General features: G+C 39.9%; 1 protein-coding gene across 11 annotated transcripts in view; it reads right to left on the bottom strand.

Moving 5' to 3' along the window:
• BPTF (bromodomain PHD finger transcription factor) overlaps nt 1-18,264 on the bottom strand; it is a 90,167-nt gene extending 71,903 nt beyond the window's left edge. For all 11 annotated transcript variants that reach the window (XM_077832958.1, XM_077832954.1, XM_077832961.1 and 8 more), the window contains exon 1: nt 17,424-18,264. In XM_077832958.1, the coding sequence (XP_077689084.1) occupies nt 17,424-18,066 (643 nt within the window). In that variant the 5' untranslated portion in view covers nt 18,067-18,264. The remainder of the gene's footprint in view (nt 1-17,423) is intronic.
• Between the last annotated feature and the right edge of the window lie 1,641 nt (nt 18,265-19,905).

Genomic DNA, 19,905 nt, shown 5'->3' with positions numbered 1-19,905 from the left:
TTGAAAACAAGTAGACAAATGCCCTCAGCACCCAAAACACTGATAGTTTCTCATTTTAATTCAGTATGGCTAGCTGTTTTGCCAAAGCTTTCAGTAAAATTTCCTATCTCTGAAAGCTTTTAATTCTTAACTGATTTTTATACTCAATACGATTCTTCAAATTGACATTTTATTCAAATGAAACTGGAGTACTAGCAACAAACCACATTGCTATTTGCCTACTCAGCAATGGTGTACAAACACTTTGTGGCAAGTAGGTGTCTTCAACTATCAGTTTCTACAGAAACTAAGTTTTTTCTTTAAAAAAATTAAGTTTCCAGCCCACATGGTTGTGAAGGAAAGCTTCCAAATACGTACTGATGTCCCGTCTTCCTAAATTTGGAAACAGATACGATGCTCTGCTATTTTGCCTGTCTATAATCAACTGAAGAGTAAAATTAACAGGACTTTGATCAGCATCTCTATTGCTAATGAAAATTTATGCCAGTGGTGAAACTGATCAGTGTGTCAATTTCACTGCAGCTGCTTGGGGAAGACAGAAGTACCAGAGCCAAACACTGTAGGTTACTTACTGGGGAGGACATAAAGAGAGAATAGGCAAGGAGCAGATTAGCAAAGACCCACCCCTAACTTTCAGGAAACTCTGGAGCGGAGAGCTTTGTTTTGTTTTTTGCAATCAGGAGACAATTGGGGGTTTCAAATTTACTGAAAATGGAGTCCCAGTCAGGGTTGAGTTAGAGCACCCTCTCCTTTTACAACAGGTGCGAACTGCGGATAAATTGGCTTTCTAACCAGAGTACTCCCTCTGGCCATTGCTGGTGGTTCTTTTCCCCCTGCCCCCTCTCTCTCTCTCACACACACACACACACACACACACCCACCCCTAAAATAAAAAGATCTATACTTGATCTTCACTTCTGGCTTGTCAGTATCTGGTAAATGTTTAAAACCGTGCTTTCAATAAAACAGAAAAGGACCTCTCCTTAGAAAGTTTCCAGCCTCAGAAAAATTAATCTTATGCCTTTTCTAATTATCAGAAGCCAGTGCTGATCCTAAGAACGCCAAAGTAATATTTCAGTTTCCTTACATTTAGAGGGAAGGTCACTCTTCAGGGAAGCATCCTAGAAAAGGGGGAGGGAGGGGCAGGACAGGGGAAATGCCAGCTCACCTAACCAATCAGAAAAGCTATTCAACACACACAGGAAAACCAAGCATAATCAGCACAGCTTTCTAGAACGGGAGCAATGTCACAAGATTTTTTTTAAAAAAAATATCTATCATAAAGAAGGATAAGGAATGTTTATTCTTTACATGGTGCTACAGCAGTTTTTTTAAAAAACCTACAAATATGTTCAATGTTTACTGGGTTAATTTAAAAGGATTCAACTACAGGTAATTGTTTTGGAGATATTAGATTGAGTATTCAGATGAACTCACCAAAGCTGTTAGAGCTTTTAAACTCAGTAAAGGGTTAGGCATCCAGACAAGTGAATATTAACTTAAAAATCAAAAGACTGAAAAGAAAACCTAATTTTAAAAAATGTGTCTCTTTCATTCAACACAGCAATCTTGTAATCTTGCTGTATTTTAGCCAATAACTCAGCAACTGTCAATATGTAAAAGGAACAGTTTGAGCTGAACTCTGTTGCCAGAGTTTCTTTACAGGGAAAATCTAAACAAAAATAAATGAGAAAGTGAAATTATCCACAAGGATAATTCCAATTACAGGTAATAAATTAGATGCATTTTCCAATGATCCAATTAAAACAGACAGTGCCATATAAAACTTTATATAAAGTTTAGTATTTATAATATTAAACCTCATGGGCTAAAATCAGAGTTTATACAGAAGTTCAAATTGACCCCAACATTTGAAAGTCAAGATGGATTCTTTCCTTCTTGTGTATTGCCACCAGTGAGAGGTCAGGCAGGTCAAATTATGTCCTCAGTGACTACCATTGTTCATCCCCACTGTCTTCAAGTGGTTTTCACTGGTGTAAGTTATCGACCCTGTAATTGAAAGAACTAATCACTAACAAAAGCAGATATCAATCAGCCATAGGGTTTGATAGAGAGATGACTGAATGAATACATAAAAGGACAGATCTGTTGAGTTAGAGGGTGCCATTTTTGCAGGGTTTTTTCAGAGCAGAATACATTTTAAAGCAGCACCCAAACTTTAAGGTGGTATTAAAGAGAAAAACTCACAATTAACAAAAATACAAAACAAAAAGAAACATCTATTTTTAATGAGCGTTATGTTCCATAAAAGATGATTTGACAGATAGTTCCATTACAGGAACAGTAAATCAAGGATTGAGCCAGTACAGAAGGAGGATAACAGACTCAAAATAATTACTATATTAGGTAAATTGCTCCCAACCTTAAAGTAGTTATCTAATTTCAAGTTTAATACATTTACTTTATAATGTGAATGAAAATCTTGTGCAACATTTGAACTACACACTCTGAAAGGATAATACAGTATAAAAGATGAACTGCCAGATGTTTCCATTATAGAAGAAATAAATCAAGATTGAGAAGTGTATAAAAATACATTTCCAAGTTTAGTTAAGCTACAGTTACTCTGCAGAAAATGGAAGGAGGGCATATAATCATTCTTTCAGTAAACAGCTGCACAAGTCAGTGGAAAATGTTTAAACATGGCAGACACAGCAGAACATCGGGATTTCACAGCTACAGATACAAAATGCTGTTGGCAGCAAGAATATGTAGAATAATTCATTCCTTCTATTGTTGGGATTCAAAATTCTTTTAGGCTCAAACTTGAAAGTCAGTTTGAGGAAGACACTCAGCAACGACAAAAGAACATGCATTTCCTTGGAATTTATCTTAGACTCCTGAAACTTACTTCTGATTCCCGTGGAACAATCTGGAGAATAACCCAGTAGCTGTGGTCCTATTCAAAATTTTTTTCACTGAAACGTTCAACCAAATGCAAGGGAATCTACTAACAAATGTAATTTTTGCTGCCCAAGTTTTGAATTAAAAGAGCTCCTCTATGTACTATAAAGGTGGCCACAGAAGAAGAGTAAGAAGCCCAAAGAGAGAGAAAGATAGGTCTGGATCATCTTCAATGTTGACTTAAAATCATCAGGCTTTCAAAATATGAACTCTGTACTCAGAGTTCAGAAGTGAACTAGAAGAGGATATGACTGGCTAGGAGACTGGAGAAAACTGAAGGCTTCACCCTGACCCCTCAGATACTTAGATTGAGCTACATTTCTCTGATTCAGTTGTGTATTCCCAGCCTAAGAGGCAAAATTGACATATATCATAAATAAATAAAGACAATCAAGTGGAGCATTCCTAGCCTTTCCTGTCATGGTGAAAAAAAATTTTTTTTTTAAGTACTTTGAGGAGAAACTGCTGGTCTCAAATGCAAAGAAAAAAAGCTTATAACTGGTCAAAATATGGAGAAGCCTTACAATGTATTTACCAAAATGAAGCACTTCAGTTCAGCATATGAAATAATGCACCAGTTACAGTTATATTCTTCCCATCATGCTCCAACTTCTACTGAAACAATCTATTTATATAGTGGTACACACACTGTGGTCTCCAATGACCCTCAGAAGAAGTAAAATACCAGTTACATTACTTCTCACACCTGCTTCAATTATTAAACTGAGCTCTTAACTTCAGGACATAGGTTGCAATTAGCATTCAAGTACCTTCTGACACCTCTTTGCCTCTAGTTTGCCTTGGTATAAAGCAGAAAGGGGTAAATTGCAATAAATCTAAGGGGTGGCAAATGAGCAATGATAGGTCACATTATGCAATATTAAATTCACATACAGTATGCACCTAATCAATTTCCTGTGTTACACTTTTATAAATTGCCTGTTTACAGCCTAGCATACCTGGTTCTCCTTTACACTACTTCAAATTCCACTTCAACTAATACCATTGTAAAACACACATTATTTGACAGCCTCTCCTTAAGACCTCAGAGCCATCTCTCTCAGCTTAGGCACACTTTGTTTTGAGTAATTCAGCAATGTATACAGAGTGGCTTCCAGAACCAGGCAAGAAAAGCATACAAAAGTTGCAGAACATTTTAGGAAAGAACAATACCCAGCCATTTCTTATATGAATGGCTTAGCTGCATGGTATTTAGGCCAATCTTGGGCTTTTATACTATTTGTTAATATGGTTGGTGTTATATCCTCCCTCACAAAGCCTGAAGATTATGAGACAGACACAGAAGACAAGATGCACTGGAATATTCAGAAGACAATGTTACATGTGTGTAAACGTATTATTGTTAGTACATGTAGCACAGAACTGTAACAATAATAAGTCAGTCAGGAAAAAGAACGACAACTTTACTGAAAAGAAATCATCAAATAATCTAGTCTCTAATGAAGAATCTGTACTTCCTGGGTAAACTGTTCCTAAATTCTGCACCACTGTGGCAGCTTCATTTAAACTAAAATTAATTTATGATTACACATGAAATCAAACCAGGAGTACCACAGCCCATTTTGATATTAAATTCTATTTTACACCATCCCATATTTACAATATTCTATATATGTTTTTGTACTGACAATACATAATTACACTGCAGAATTTGTTACTAGTGAAGCTGAGAAGTTGGGCATTTGAAGAGGATGAACCTGGGACTTTTGGCACCTACCGTGGCAAGAGAGAGTTTTGGACCATGGCACAACCACATTATATTTGTGTGTATGATTCTGATAAGCATCATCTATAGGTTTTGGAATTATTCCATTGAGATGGATAGTGCAGTTACCAACTCTCAGAGCTATTACATTCAAATTCTTTTTCAAAGAAAAAGGCTTTGAAAGATAAAAAATAAAAGCTTGGATTCTGAAGTACAATTCTGCAACAATGGTTGGATTCAACTTTCCAAAATCCGAATTCAGTTTATTTCTTCTTTTAGAATCTCAGGGAAGTCCCAATTTTTCAAAAGTAATTTCAGATATTTTACTTTGAGAATATGGATATTTTGATTTGTGACATCAACTGGATACATCATTAATCACATGGATTTCTCAGTCTAAGAGATGAACAATAATTAGGGCTGCCGATTAATCGCACTTAACTCATGCGATTAACTCAAAAATTAATCTTGATTAATCAGTTTTAATTGCACTGTTAAACAATAGCATACCAATGGCAATTTATTAAATATTTTGGATGTTTTTCTACTTTTTTTAAGATATTGATTTCAATTACAACAGTATACAAAGTTGACAGTGCTCACTTTATATTATTTTTATTACAAATATTTGCTCTGCAAAAATGGCAAACAAAATAGTATTTTTCAATTCACCTCATACAAGTACCATCTCTACCGTGCAATCTTTATCGTGTAAGTGCAATTTACAAAAGTAGATTTTTTTTGTTACATAACTGCACTCAAAAACAAAACAATATAAAACTTTAGAGCCTACAAGTCCACTCAGTCCTACTTCTTGTTCAGCCAATTGCTAAGACAAACAAGTTTGTTTACATTTACAGGAGATAATGCTGGCCGCTTCTTATTTATAATGTCACCTGAAAGTGAGAACAGGTGTTTGCATGGCACTTTTATAGCCGGCATGCAATGTATTTACATGCCAGTTATGCTAAACTTTCGTATGCCCCTTCATGCTTCAGCCACCATTCCAGAGGACATGCTTCCATGCTGATGATGCTCATTAAAAAAAATAATGCATTAATTAAATTTGTGACTGAACTCCTTGGAGGAGAATTGTATATCTCTTACTCTGTTTTACCTTCATTCTGCCATATATTTCATGTTATAGCAGTCTCGGATGATGACCAAGCATATGTTGTTCATTTTAAGAACACTTTCACAGCAGATTTGATAAAACACAAAGAAGGTACCAATGTGAGATTTCTAAAGATAGCTATATCACTCAACCCAAGGTTAAGAATCTGAAGTGCCTTCCAAAATCTGAGAGGGATGAGGTACAGACCATGCTTTCAGAAGTCTTAAAGGAGCAACACTCCGATGCAGAAACTATAGAAACCGAACCACCAAAAAAGAAAGACAACCTTTCTCCTGGTGGCATCTGACTCAGATGATGAAAGTGAACTTGCGTCGATCCACACTGTTTTGATAGTTATCGAGCAGAACCCATTATCAACATGGATGCATGCCCTCTGAAACAGTGGTTGAAGCATGAAGGGACATACGAATCTTTAGTGCATCCGGCACATAAATATCTTGCAACGCCGGCTACAACAATGCCATGTGAACGCCTGTTCTTGCTTTCAGGTGATATCGTAAACAAGAAGTGGGCAGCATTATTTCCTGCAATGTAAAGCAACTTGTTTATCTGTGCGATTGGCTGAACAAGAAGTAGGACTGAGTGGACTTGTAGGCTCTAAATTTTACATTGTTTTATTTTTGAATGCAGTTCTTTTTTTGTACATAATTCTACATTTGTAAGTTCAACTTTCATGATAAAGAGACTGCACTACAGTACTTGTATTAGATGAACTGAAAAATACTATTTCTTTTGTTTTTTACAGTGCAAATATTTGTAATAAAAATAAATATAAAGTGAGCACTGTATACTTTGTATTCTGTGTTGTAACTGAAATCAGTATATTTGAAAATGTAGAAAATATCCAAAACTATTTAAATAAATGGTATTCTATTATTGTTTAATCAGGCGATTAATCGCAATTAATTTTTTTTAATCGCTGGACAGCTCTAACAATAATATGACTACAGAGGGAGCATTTACATCATAACCCATTATTTTCAAGTATACACATCTCTCCAAAAGCTTCCCTTTGGACTGAGATTTAAGATTGCCTTGCAAAACTGTTTGGCTTTTTTCTGAAGATGTCTTTCATGGTTAAGTTTTCAGACACTGAGATTTGACAATTTACTTTTTAAAAAAAAGTCTAACTTGTCATGTCTACACTGGGGGTTAGGTCAAAACTACAGCACTCAGGGCACAACATTTTGTACAGTCATGAGCCATGTAGTTAGGTTGATCTATTTTTTAAATGCAGACAGGCCTTAGCCTTTGTCTATTTAAGAAAGTTACACCAACTCTAAACGTAAGATTTTAAACCAATTTAGTTAAACTAGTGCAAACCTGTGTGGACACTTATTTTGGTTTAAAACCAGGCTTCGCTTGGTTTAACTTTATTAATGCTAAACTAAAATAAACCACACAAACTGAATTAAAAGTGTGTCCATACAGAGGTGTGTATCAGTTTAAACTGTTCAAAAGCCAATATAAATTAAACTGGTGTAGCTTTCTCATGCAGACATGACTTTAGAATCTCTTTCTTCAGCTTTATTAAAAGATTTAAAAAAATCAGATCACATGTACACACTAACAGCTGTATTCATTACAATTACACACTGAAATACATGCATGGGGCATGGTTATTTTGATGTCACCAATACATATGCATCAGAGTCAGATTTACTCCACTTTTATGTACCACTTCAAGTTCGCTATTTCCCTTACAGTCAGTTTATAGCTGTTTTCTCTCACATAGCAACAGAAAGGAATATTTTAAAAAAGAAAGAAAACGTGATTGTAAAAACCACAACAAATTGTCAGAAGGACTCAGAAGCAGGTGTAATACCTGAAACTACTTTTCATTTTTTATTTTAGTTGGCTAGATTTCAAGTTGATGGGGTCTAAATTTAAACCTAACACTTAAAGAGTCATACTATTCATACTTTTGGTTCCCACAAAGAAGCAGGACTTTATTTCATGAGTAATGCATCCTTTCACAACTCATGCATACCCTTTCACCTAGTCCCTGAATCAAAATCCCAACAGCAAGGCCATTCTGGGTGAGCCCAATCAAAGCAGGAGCAGAACTCCACTCCTGCTCAACTCATGTTCCATGGCTTTCTAGTGATCTAAGGTATGCATGAGACCCTACCGCTCAGCAGCAGTTTCCAGATGAGAAAGCCAGATTTAGCAGCCCCTTCCCATTTTCTACTCTCTGACTGAGGAGATGGTTGTATTTAAAACTAAAGAATAAACAATATAATTGATGTGGCACCAATTATTCAAGTATTAATAATGAAAGAGCATTCATATAAATCTAATATGCCCAGATCAGAAAGCTTTGACTTGAAGCATCAAGATAATTGGTGTGTTGACAAACACACACTTACAACTGCTCGACACAGAAGCTGTATAAGAATTCTGCAGCCATGTACTATAAATTTCTTAAATTCTTTTAACAAAATGACAAGAGATGGCTGCGTGGTATGGTCACTATGCCAACAGATTTTCTAAATTTAAGCTATACACAGCCACAAGTTCTAATGAACTTTTGGAGGCCCCTAGAAAATAAATCCTCAATCCAAGAATGACATTTTGTAATATAGAGGCTCAATCCTCACAACCCTCAGTATGAATAATGTATGAGAGGAATCTGGGATTGTCACTGGAGAGGCAGACTTACGGTTTATTGGTGCAGCACAGAAAAAAAATGTTGTTAACTTAGTGCAACCCCTTATTGTGTATACAATTCTACTGGTAGGAAGGAATTTTTACCAGTATAATATGTTTCACCAATCCCCACCATGACATCCAGTTCAGATCTAGGAATAAAGGGGCACTCTCTACCACTTAATCCTTGTTATTTTTGCTGAGATCATCATCAAAGCTGTCCATTAGTACCAACTTTGATGGACAAACATCTACATCACAAAATTCACCGAACAGGAATGGAACAGAGATCAAACTCATTTTACAGTGAACAATTAGCAAGCAGCCAACAATTTTGGTCACTGCTTCCTTGGGCTGGATTCAACCCATAAACCTAGATATTAGATAACATGTAACTCAATACTAACAAATGCATGGATTTGGGACTTCAGAAATCTTCATTCCAATAACAGGAAAATTGAATATTTATTTAAAGAGGGCATTCAAAGGTTTTTCAAGCCCACAACTGACTTTACGAGGTCCTTTAGAATTTTCCCTCCCCGACTGCTTTTCCCACAAACATCCACAACACACCTTTCGAGATTCATGGATCCCACACATGCCTATCACAACATGTGGTGTATCTCATCCACTGCACTAAATGCCCCAACAACAACTATGTCAGTGACACCAGACACTCACTATGCTCTCGAACCAACACCCTCCAAAAAATGAGAAAAGACAAAAAACAACTATCACCTGTGGGTGAACACTTCACAAAGCGATCACTCTATATCTGACCTATCAGTCCCCATCCTCAAAGGAAACCTGCACAATACTTTCAAAAGATGAGCCTAGGAGCTTAAATTCATTACTCTGATAGACACTAAAAATCGTGGACTGAAAAAAAGACAGTGGATTTATGGCTTATTACAACAATCTGTAACCCACTAACCCTCTCTTTTTGTCCTATGACTACAGAAGTGTTAACGGGCCACTCTACCCTAGATGGTCCCTTGCGAAATATGCTGACTACTTAGGCTGCTAAACAAAGTTTGGCACACCTTGCATTTTGCTGTGATGCTGGGAGTGCCTTTTCCAGACCTGAAGAGTAGCTTGAATGCTTGTCTCTCTCACCAGTAGAAGTTGGTCCAAGAAAAGATACTACCACACCCACTTGTCCCTCTAATATCCTGGGACCAACACGGCTACAATTACATTGCATATATCTGTGTCACTGTGCCCATTCTTATCCCTATTTCTTTTACTTTATAACCCACAATAAGCACCCATTAGGTCTGTGAGCACTTTTCCAGTTAATTATTGTGTATTTTAATTGTAAAACAAATACAATAAAGACTAAATGATTCAATTATTCACCTGTTAATCAAAAACCAAGCTGTATCTTATATCCCATATACTGCCACTTCTAAATGTATTAGAAGAGATGGCCTTTGCAGCAGATCCTGAAAGTTAACAAAGGTGGGCTCTGGTGGGCAGGAAAGAAACAAATTCCAGTGGGAGAGACCTTCATGGAGAAGGCCTTCTCAGAAGCCCCCTCTTGTTTAAACGGAGTGTATTCCAGCTAACCACAAATGCAGTAGCGTCACACAAGGAGAAGCAATCTCTCAGCTAACGAGGTCCAAAACCAATTTGAAAGTTATAAAGAACCAACAAACTGAATTCCAATCAGAAGTCAAGGGAAGGTTTAAACTCTACTTCCACCAAAGACAGTTACTGCCATGCCTTAAATTGACCAAACATGATCTCGAGACCAATAGGAACTGCTTCCAGCATCTGCTAGACCAGAAAGCTCTCAACTAATTTTAGTTTCTCTCCTCCAAAACCTTCCCCTTAACTTTCCTTGCCAATAGGAACAGCCAGGCCAGGTAAAATGTAAGTAATGAATTATAATCCTCCTTCAATTACCTGCCAAGACCTCAGTTCAGGGTTTTGTGTTATATCATCACCTTTTACAGAGGCCAGGAGACACATAAAAGAGCACATGGAATAAAAGGATGTTCCCTGTCCTATTAGGAAAAGGACCTCGTCAGGTTGTACAAAAAAAAAAAAAAAAAACAACCCAAGCCCATAATTCAGTATTCAGATCTTAGCAGGTGAAGAGTTTTGCAGCTCCAAGAAGAGGAGAGATTACTTGTTTGTATTTGGTGACAGTTCCCACAGAATCTTTCAAACAATGTAATTCATACATAACCCAGTCAGACTAGTTATGTACTAAAATAAAACCTGGATTTTCTTCCAGATTTAGGGCCTGTACACAGCATCTTCAACATGAAGGTTTATTCCCAATTAATAATGTGCTGCTCTGGAGGCATGAGGATTCCCTAGAAACAGGTGCTCTCCTCAGCTCCTACCTAGTAGGCACTCTCACTTTTCAATACATTGCCAAGCTTAGTTAAAGAGAACCTTTTTTTAAAGATTTGTTTTTAACAGATATGAAAAGAGGCAGTTTTAAAGATCAGTTGATTGCTACACTATATATTATTTTGAGTTATCCAAGCTTCAGATAAAAGTGCTGTGCCACAGAACTTTTCATAGTTTGAGGAGATGATATAACTAGAGCTAGGCACAAACTAGATTTTCTATATCCAGGAAAATTCGCAATTTTGAGGGTTTTTTCATTCCAAAATGGAAAGAAAATAAAAAACCCATATTTCCTGTAAAATAATTTTTTAAAAATTGTTTTGGGTCATTCTTTTTATTTCACATTTTTATATTATATAATAAAAAAACCAAAGAAGTCATTCTGAAAGGGAAAATCATTCTATTCCAAAGAGGTCGAAATGGAACGTTTCAACCTCACCAAAATACTTTTTCAATTTTTCTTTCAAAATGAAATTTCATACACCGAGACATGTTTCCAAAAAATGTTTCAGTTTCAACAAATAAGCATTTTCCGACAGAAAAACATTCAGTCAAAAAATTTCTGACCAGCTCTACTCACAACTATGGGACCAGTTTGGATGTTGCTATGCAAAAGGTGCACCTTTTTTCAGTTTCCTTATATTGCTTAGAAAAGAAATCAAGATTAGCCACAGAAATTGTACCAGCTTCCTATAGAACACCACACACCAAATTGTTTGTAGAACCGCGGCACAGACAGCAGGGATGAGACAGCAGAATATGGTCCTTTGGAGCTTGAGCATCATTTTCTGGGCTCAATTTATGATTTATAGAATATTGCACTCCCCTGTGAGCCACTGAACCTGACCCAAACATACACCCCTCCCTTCCCCACCACTTACACTGCTGTGAAATGGAATTTGAAGTTATTGTGGCTTTTTTTTTTTTTTGAGCATCAAGGATGTCAGCACACTTCTAAAAACAGTGGGTGTTAGTTGCTTCTGAAACAAGCAGATACACGCTGGTTTTACATAAGTTTAGTTTCTTAAAAACCTGACCATCTGCATGAAAACTATATGGATCCCTCTAAATACTAGTCAACTACAAAGATGATGTCATTTCCTAAACTACTTCCCACATCCTTTTAAATGTTTTGGTGAATAGTATGAGATATACTGTATCAATACTTAAGTACAGTGTGGCCATTTGAGAGGTACTCATAGTCACCTATCATCTAAGCAAAATTTCAACCCAGGGATCCAAAATTGAAAATGTACAGGATTAATGCAATTTAGCTACTTTTTCAGCAATTTAGGATGATTGACAGCTTTACTTTATTATTAGTGGAGCTACAATTACGTTCACCATATGTATACTTAATTTAGGAATTAGAATAATGTATATTTAAATTTCTCCATGGAAAAAAACAAGAAAATCTACCAAAAAGTATATTGATCAATTATAATAATTATTTGTTTGTATATTAATACCATGTGACACTGAGGTCATAGGTCAAATTTGAAACCTTACTGCAGAACTAGAAGAAAGTTACAAGGTAGCTGGCATGGCACAATATTCAACTGCTAATAAGCTAAGAAGGAGTCCAGATCCAACTATTCACACAAAGAATGCTCCTTTTTAAAATGTATGCAAATAGACCATAATTGTTTAGGATTTTATTTTAAAAGGATTTTTAAGGAATTCTTGAGCTGGCATGCAAATTCTCCCCTTTCTGGTAAAAGCTGCAAGTCAATGCAACACAAATAGGCACAAACCTATTCACTTGTTCTTTTGCACAAACTTCTCACTAGGATTGTCAAATCATCGCTTTTGTTCCTTCACAATAAGCATGATATCTTGGTGACATCTCCTCTACATAATTAAACCACCAGTTAGAGACTGCCTCAAGAGAAGCCATGCCAGGTTTTATTTAAAGCCCAGTGCATGCTGGGTAAAGACCTCAGGAGTTTAGTCAGTGCTGTGTGAATATTCCTACAGTGCAGACACGATCAGTAAAGTTTTGTTTACATACCTCAATACCAAACCTTAGTGCCTTCATTTAAGTAACTCCCCATTTAAATAACTCTCCTTTAACCTGGGACATAAAAGAATATTATGCAATAAAAATTACAAACAGTTAAAAAGTTTGAGAGATGTGCAACACTTATAATTCTCCAATAGAATAATTCTGCTACAAAAGTAAGAGCACTCTGGTAAAGTGACTCGTTTCAGAAGGAAATAATGATGGCTTATACCTGCATTAACTTTCACATTGACAGAATCCAAGTCAAGAAATTTAATGAAGTGTTTATACGTAGTCCTCTGGCTCTTCACAAATCCAGTGCTTTCGAATAATTTGTCAGCCACACTGACATTTCATTCTCTCACTTAGCCAAAACCCTGATTTTAAGACATGCTGCAAGAACCAACTGCTTTCCCAGGGTTTTGTGGGACAAGGAGAAAATAATTGAGACGGAGGGTAAGATAAGACTGACTGTTCGGGCATCATAGAATATCAGGGTTGGAAGGGACCTCAGGAGGTCATCTAGTCCAACCCCCTGCTCAAAACAGGACTGATCCCCAATTTGATCATCCCAGCCAGGGCTTTGTCAAGCCTGACCTTAAAAACTTCTAAGGAAGGAGATTCCACCACCTCCCTAGGTAACGCATTCCAGTGTTTCACCACCCTCCTAGTGAAAAAGTTTTTCCTAATATCCAACCTAAATCTCCCCCACTGCAACTTGAGACCATTACTCCTTGTTCTGTCATCTGCTACCACTGAGAACAGTCTAGAGCCATCCTCTTTGGAAACCCCTTTCAGGTACTTGAAAGCAGCGATCAAATCCCCCCATATTCTTCTCTTCCGTAGACTAAACATCCCCAGCCTCTCCTCATAACTCATGCATTCCAGTCCCCTAATCATTTTTGTTGCCCTCTGCTGGACGTTTTCCAATTTTTCCACATCCTTCTCGTAGTGTGGGGCCCAAAACTGGACACAGTACTCCAGATGAGGCCTCACCAATGTCGAATAGAGGGGAACAATCACGTCCCTCGATCTGCTGGCAATGCCCCTGCTTATACATCCCAAAATGCCATTGGCCTTCTTGGCAACAAGGGCAAACTGTTGACTCATATCCAGCTTCTCGTCCACTGTAACCCCCGGGTCCTTTTCTGCAGAACTGCTGCCTAGCCATTCGGCGTGCTTAAACATGTGGTTTTAAATTAAGCAATGTACCTGAAGTATTGGATATGCATAATTACATCATAACAAGCTTAAAGTAAAAGGTTACAGTGGACAGGTGGTGGCAACAATGTTTTGAAATACAGAACACAAAGGATAACTATTTCAAAATTTGCTTGCCAAAATAATGGAAGTCAAAGGCATAACAGAGTAGGGATACCTGGTTCAGGGGTGTGTCAAACTACAGTAAGTTAGCTGAACTAATCAAAGTCCCACGACTGATGCTTGCTCCCCCAGCAAAAGAAAAACATCACATCCCTTGGAAGCAACAAGCAGCCATAATGGTTGTGCTTACAACTGAATCTGACTGCAGTAATGGTCAAGCTTTATATCAAAGACTTTTTTTTATTTCCTAAACTTAAAATTCAAGTAACATCAAAAGTAGTAGATACTCCAATATGCACATTCAAGAGCTATCACTAACTTTCCAGTAGAGCAAAAAAACTGAAGCCCTTTTTTCTCCATACAATGCACAGACAACCTGTGGAACTCCTTGCCCGAGGATGTTGTGAAGGCCAAGACTATAACAGGGTATAAAAATGAACTAGATACATTCATGAAGGACAGGTCCATTAATGGCTATTACCCAGGATGGGCGGGGATGGAGTCCCTAGCCTCTCTTTGTTAGAAGCTGGGAAATGGGCAACAGGGGATGGATCACTTGATATAACCTGCTCTGTTCATTCCCCCTGGGGCACCTGGCATTGGCCACTGTCAGAAGACAGGATACTGAGCTAGATGGACCTTTGGTCTGACCCAGTATAGTCGTTCTTATGTTCTAGGGACATTCACCATGATGTTATCTTTCAATATAAGAATACAATTCTTAAAAGTTTAAAAATCTCTCTCATTCAGGTAAACTGAATGTGATTTCTGCTTGAAGTGTCCACATAAGGCTGGTGAGAAGTGTTTGACTGACACTTGTACTTAAATTGTCTGCACAGCACAGGCAGCAGCATCATAATTTCCTCTCACACATCTCTGCAAAAATGCTGCAACTGTGAATAGGACCACACCTCCAATGAAAGGGGAGTTCAGGTTCCATTCCCAAATCACTTCTAGGATCTGATGAGATTAAGATGTCAGTTACTGCTACCTGTAAGTGGCAGTCTTTGTGATAGATGTATTTGTTCAGCAGGAACTGGACACAGACTTACAGCTGGCCAAACTAAAAGTTGGTATTTTATCATTCATCAACTGCAATAAGCAACATTAGTCATCACTTGCTTCTTTTCTGAAGATAAGAATTTGAGAAGCAACTTAAGACACAAAATTATTTAAGTAACTTAAAAAGTAAGCCTTTCAGCATACCGCTAAAATACCAGCCATGCTACAATATAACTGGCAACTCAGCAACAAGTATGGGGTCTATATATGTGATACCTCAAAAGACAACATTAAATGTACACATTTTTAAATTTGAGATTTAAACTCAAATAAGCACATACATTTATAATTCTACCAGTTCTTATAAAGTGTACTATTATTTTAGTAGTAGGCACTTAAATACCACATACGTGTGTATGCATACAGTGACAATACACACACGTGCCCAAAGCTCTCTCTTTAATTTAGGTACTTTTTCTCAAGACTTGAGTATTTCTATATTGTATTCTGTAAAATGGATCTTACATCTGGATTTTTGGCATCAAAATATTTCTCACCATAAGCCTATGAAGTCAGCAAACAAATTCTTCCCTTGACCAAACAGGAGAAGGTGGGTAACTACGAAAAGCTCCCACATAACTAAATAGAAACGTAACAGTTAAGAAAATGCAGAATAGTAACTTTCAGTGCTTGGGTCTAACTTAGTACAAGAGTTCATCTTTAAACAAGAACTATTTGAAAGTCATCAAACTGATCAAAGTACTATCCTTACAGGTGAACTAAAATCCATTTTCCAAAAGATGATCTCTCTTTGGCAGTTACATTGAAATTGCCTTGCAATTTCTTTTTAAAAACTACCGCATTTAGAATCCTTAGGATATGAAAGAGGTGCCTTTTAAAAATAATTCTACTCCTTTAGAAGTTTTGAAAGCCACATAATGGCATCCCCATTGCATGTGTCCATTAAGTAGGCAAATAATTAAAACAAGTGACATGTTCTAGTAACCTGAACTTCTTTTTCTCCTTCTCAGAAGTTGTCTATAAGTTGTACAAGACCACAGAGCTATTTTATTAAGTACAATAAATTCACACAAGCTATCTGTTTTTCTCCCCATACCAAAAACTTAGGCAAACACTCTTGCAATCTATGGCCCAATTCAACAAGTTAATTTAAATTTATGCCTGGGCTTAAATGCCTCCCTGAATCAGGACCTTAAAAAAAAAAAAAAAAAAAAGGAAGCCTAAACTCTACTGGAATGAAAGTAACCCCTAAATTTTAAAAAAGTGGTGCAAATCTAGACAAACCATAATTTTTGAGTTAAGCTTCAAAAACTCCTATAATAAAGCAAATTATGGGAAAAAAGGAGAGCAGAGTTTAAAAACTTGAAAGAAGCCCAGATTTGTTACTGATGTAGAATGAATACATTTTATAATTAAAATAAACTGTAAATCCAAATAATCAAAATGAGCCTCAAACCCCTAATTAATAAACCAAGTTTTAAAGTTTGCCACATTTTAAAATAAATGAGTGTTTAAAGGCAAGCGTTCTGAAGACTTAAACCTACTTCACCTTTGATTTCCATTTTTACCACTTTCAGTTCAATGTTTGGATGTGGGTTTTTTTAAAACATTCCAGTAACTAAAACTGGGTTTAAACCAGTGCAATGAAACCCTGTGAATTTTCCCCCAAACTGCAACAATGCAATCTCCATTTTGAACAATGCACCTCCTTTTCCTTCTAGTAAAGCTAGTTGTGTTCTGTGGCCACTAGACACTGTATGCATGTCTGCAAGGCACACAGAGTTTAATTTCTGGAGGACACCTCATGTTGCATGCACTTCCTTTCCTTGTGCCTACAAGAAGAACTTGATGTTACAGGCATCCTTGTCTATATGTATTTGCAAGGACCCTTTTCGTATGAATGCATATTTTTCCTTTATAAAAGTACCACTGGATGCTCTATACAATTCCTTCGCCACTGTTTGTGAACACTTTCTGGTGTAGCATGCATCTATGTAATTGCAAGTCCTCTCTCTCTCTGTCTGATAGCATCCCTATGGTGCACATATTATTTCTCCTTCCATGTGAGAGTTTATGACCACCTTCTCATTCTCAACGCATCTGTGTGGTTACCAGCACCACTTGATTTGCATGCCTCTCTCCCCCCGTGTCTACTTACAGGCATTCCTTACTATTGCTTGCCTTCCCCCTCCCCTGTGAATGTGTGTTTGCAAACCTAGAGGGAGCATGTGGGGTGCCCTCTCCTTCTTTTACAGTACATCCCACTGACTGTATACCTGGGGTGCTGCTGTAGGTGCTGTGGCTCCTGAAGCTGCTCTCAGTGCAATAGCTGGCATCATCTTCATCCTCCATCTCCTCGGGGTAATCGGAGTCGTCGTCCTCCTCCTCCATGATCTCCTCTTCCTCCTGCTCCTCGGAGTCCTGGTTATCCTCGGGGTCCCCCTCCTCTTCCTCTTCGGACACCACGCTCTCCTCCTCCTCTTCACTCTCATGATCATCGTACACCACTTTGCTGATGCTCCTCCTGGACGAGGCAGCCCTGCCTTGGCTGCTGCAGCTGCCTCCTGCGCCTCCTCCCCCTGCTCCTGCTCCTCCAGCCCCAGCCCTGCCCCTGCCCCTACTGCTGCTGCCTCCCCCACCAGGGGTGCTGCTGCTGCCGCTGCCGCCCTTCCTCTTGCTGCCCGCTCTGGGGGAGGCGGTGGAGGAGGAAGAGGCCTGGACAGCCCCGACCCCCCTCGGCCTGGGCCCCACCGCCTCCACCTGGGCCGAGGCCGCCCACCTGCCCCGACTGCTGCCCCGCTGCCGGGACCTCAGCCCCCCAATGGGGCCCGGTGGGGCGGGCGGAGCCGGGGAGCTCGCCTGAGCGGTGGCCGCCGCAGGCTGCTGCTGCTTGGGCGGCCTGCCTCGCCGGCCCCGCATCTCTGGGCGCTGGCCGAGGGGGGAAGGGAGGGGCGGGGAAGGCTGGGGAGGGCGCTCGGAGTCCGGACAGGCAGCTGCGGGGAAGCTCCCCCCCCTGCGAGGGTTCCGGGCCGGGGAGGGGGGCCGCCGAACTGCGAGGGCCGGGGGATCAATCCGAATTGCCGGCGTCCCGCTCCGGATCGCTACCGGCCGCCATCTTGTTTCTTCGTCTCTGCCTCGGCTCGCTCCGCTCTGACTGGGGGAAGCGGCGGCAGCAGCAGGCCCTGAGCGCCTCACGTGACCTGCCAGACCGCCGAGCTCCGCCAGGTGGCGCTGCGGCGCCGGCCGCTCTTCGGCTGGAGAGCCATGTTAGAGCCCCAGCGGCGGGCAGCGCTCCCAGCCCCCGAGCCCCGCTGCGGGGCTCTCACGCCCCCCTGCGCCGCATCCCTCAGCGCAGAGTAGGGCGCGAGGCTCCCCTCGACCCCCGACAGATTCCCTGGGCCCTACGGCTGCGGCCACCCCAGGGCTCTCCTCACACCACAGCCCCCGCCCAGGGCTCTCTGCTCCCTGTGGCTAACACCTGCCACAGGGCTCTCTGCTCCCTGTGGCTTTTCTAGCCTCTGCACCTGCCGCAGGGCTCGCCTCACCCTCCTCACAGCTTCAGCTCTTCACACAGTCCAACCCCAGGGCTCCCTCCACTCTATACCTGTGTCCAAAACACGGCATCCCTCTACCCCTTGCCAGCTTCAATTCCCTCTGTCTGCTATTTCCCCCCTGCTCCAGAGTCTAGGCACAGGGCTCTTCCCCCTCTCTAGTGCTGTACAGGCCAGCCATAGCACTCCCACCCAAACCACACACCCTCAGTAGGGACTCTCCCAGCTTCACCAGGCAGAGGGCAGGGCTGTCCTCAGTGTTATCCTCCTATAGCTGCTGGCAGCTCTACTGCACCCCACTTGCATCCAACACAGCCCAGTACCAGGCAGGTAACCGGGCTTGCTCTATTCTATCTTCAGTCTTCATCCCTGTTGTGTGCGTAGCTAAGAACCCTCCTAGACCCCAATGTCTAACCACAGCCAACACCAAGCAAGCAACAGTGCCAGACCACTAGTGACCAGACAGCAAGTGTGAAAAATCAGGACGGGGGTGGGGGTAATAGGTGCCTATATAAGACAAAGCCCCAAATAAATCTTCAAGAAAACTGGCCTGTACAGAAAGCTGCATGCAGGGACTTTCATTTCAGACCTGAAATGCCCATAGTAATCCTAGGAGACCCAGCCTATCCCTTAGTCCTGTGGCTCATGCAGCCATACATTGGAAACCTTGACAGCAGCAAAGCGTGCTTCAACAACAGGCTCAGCAGGTGCAGAAGGACAGTAGAATGTGTGCTTGGCAGATTAAAGGGTTGCTGATGCTGCCTTTTTGTCAGGACATCAATGAGGAAAATCTTCCCATGGTCATAGCAGCCTGCTGTGCTCTGCATAACATTTGTGAAGCCAAAGGGGAAAAGTTTGGAGCATTGAGGTGGATTGTCTGGAGGATGATTTTGAGCAGCCAGATGCCAGGGTTATTAGAGGGCTCAATGGGGGGCCCTTTGAATCAGGGAGGCTTTGAAGCAGCATTTTGACAATGAGACCCACAATAGGTCTTTCTGTAATGCATTCAGCCAGACACTGTTTACTTGCCACCTCGCATGACCCTTGTAATGATTCCTGCCTGAACATTAATTGTAGTCTGCCAATGTGCCAATTGCCACTGTGTATACATTTCTATTGCAACCACCTTGTGTAGGTCACAAATAAAGAATCAGTGTCTTTTTAAGACTAAATTTTTCTTAAACAGCAATACACAGATTAACATTTC

Source organism: Eretmochelys imbricata, chromosome 14, assembly GCF_965152235.1.
Source record: "Eretmochelys imbricata isolate rEreImb1 chromosome 14, rEreImb1.hap1, whole genome shotgun sequence".
In the NCBI taxonomy this organism is placed as follows: Eukaryota; Metazoa; Chordata; order Testudines; family Cheloniidae; genus Eretmochelys; species Eretmochelys imbricata.
Note: the sequence above shows the minus strand (reverse complement) of the source record. Positions and strands in the feature narration are given on the sequence as shown.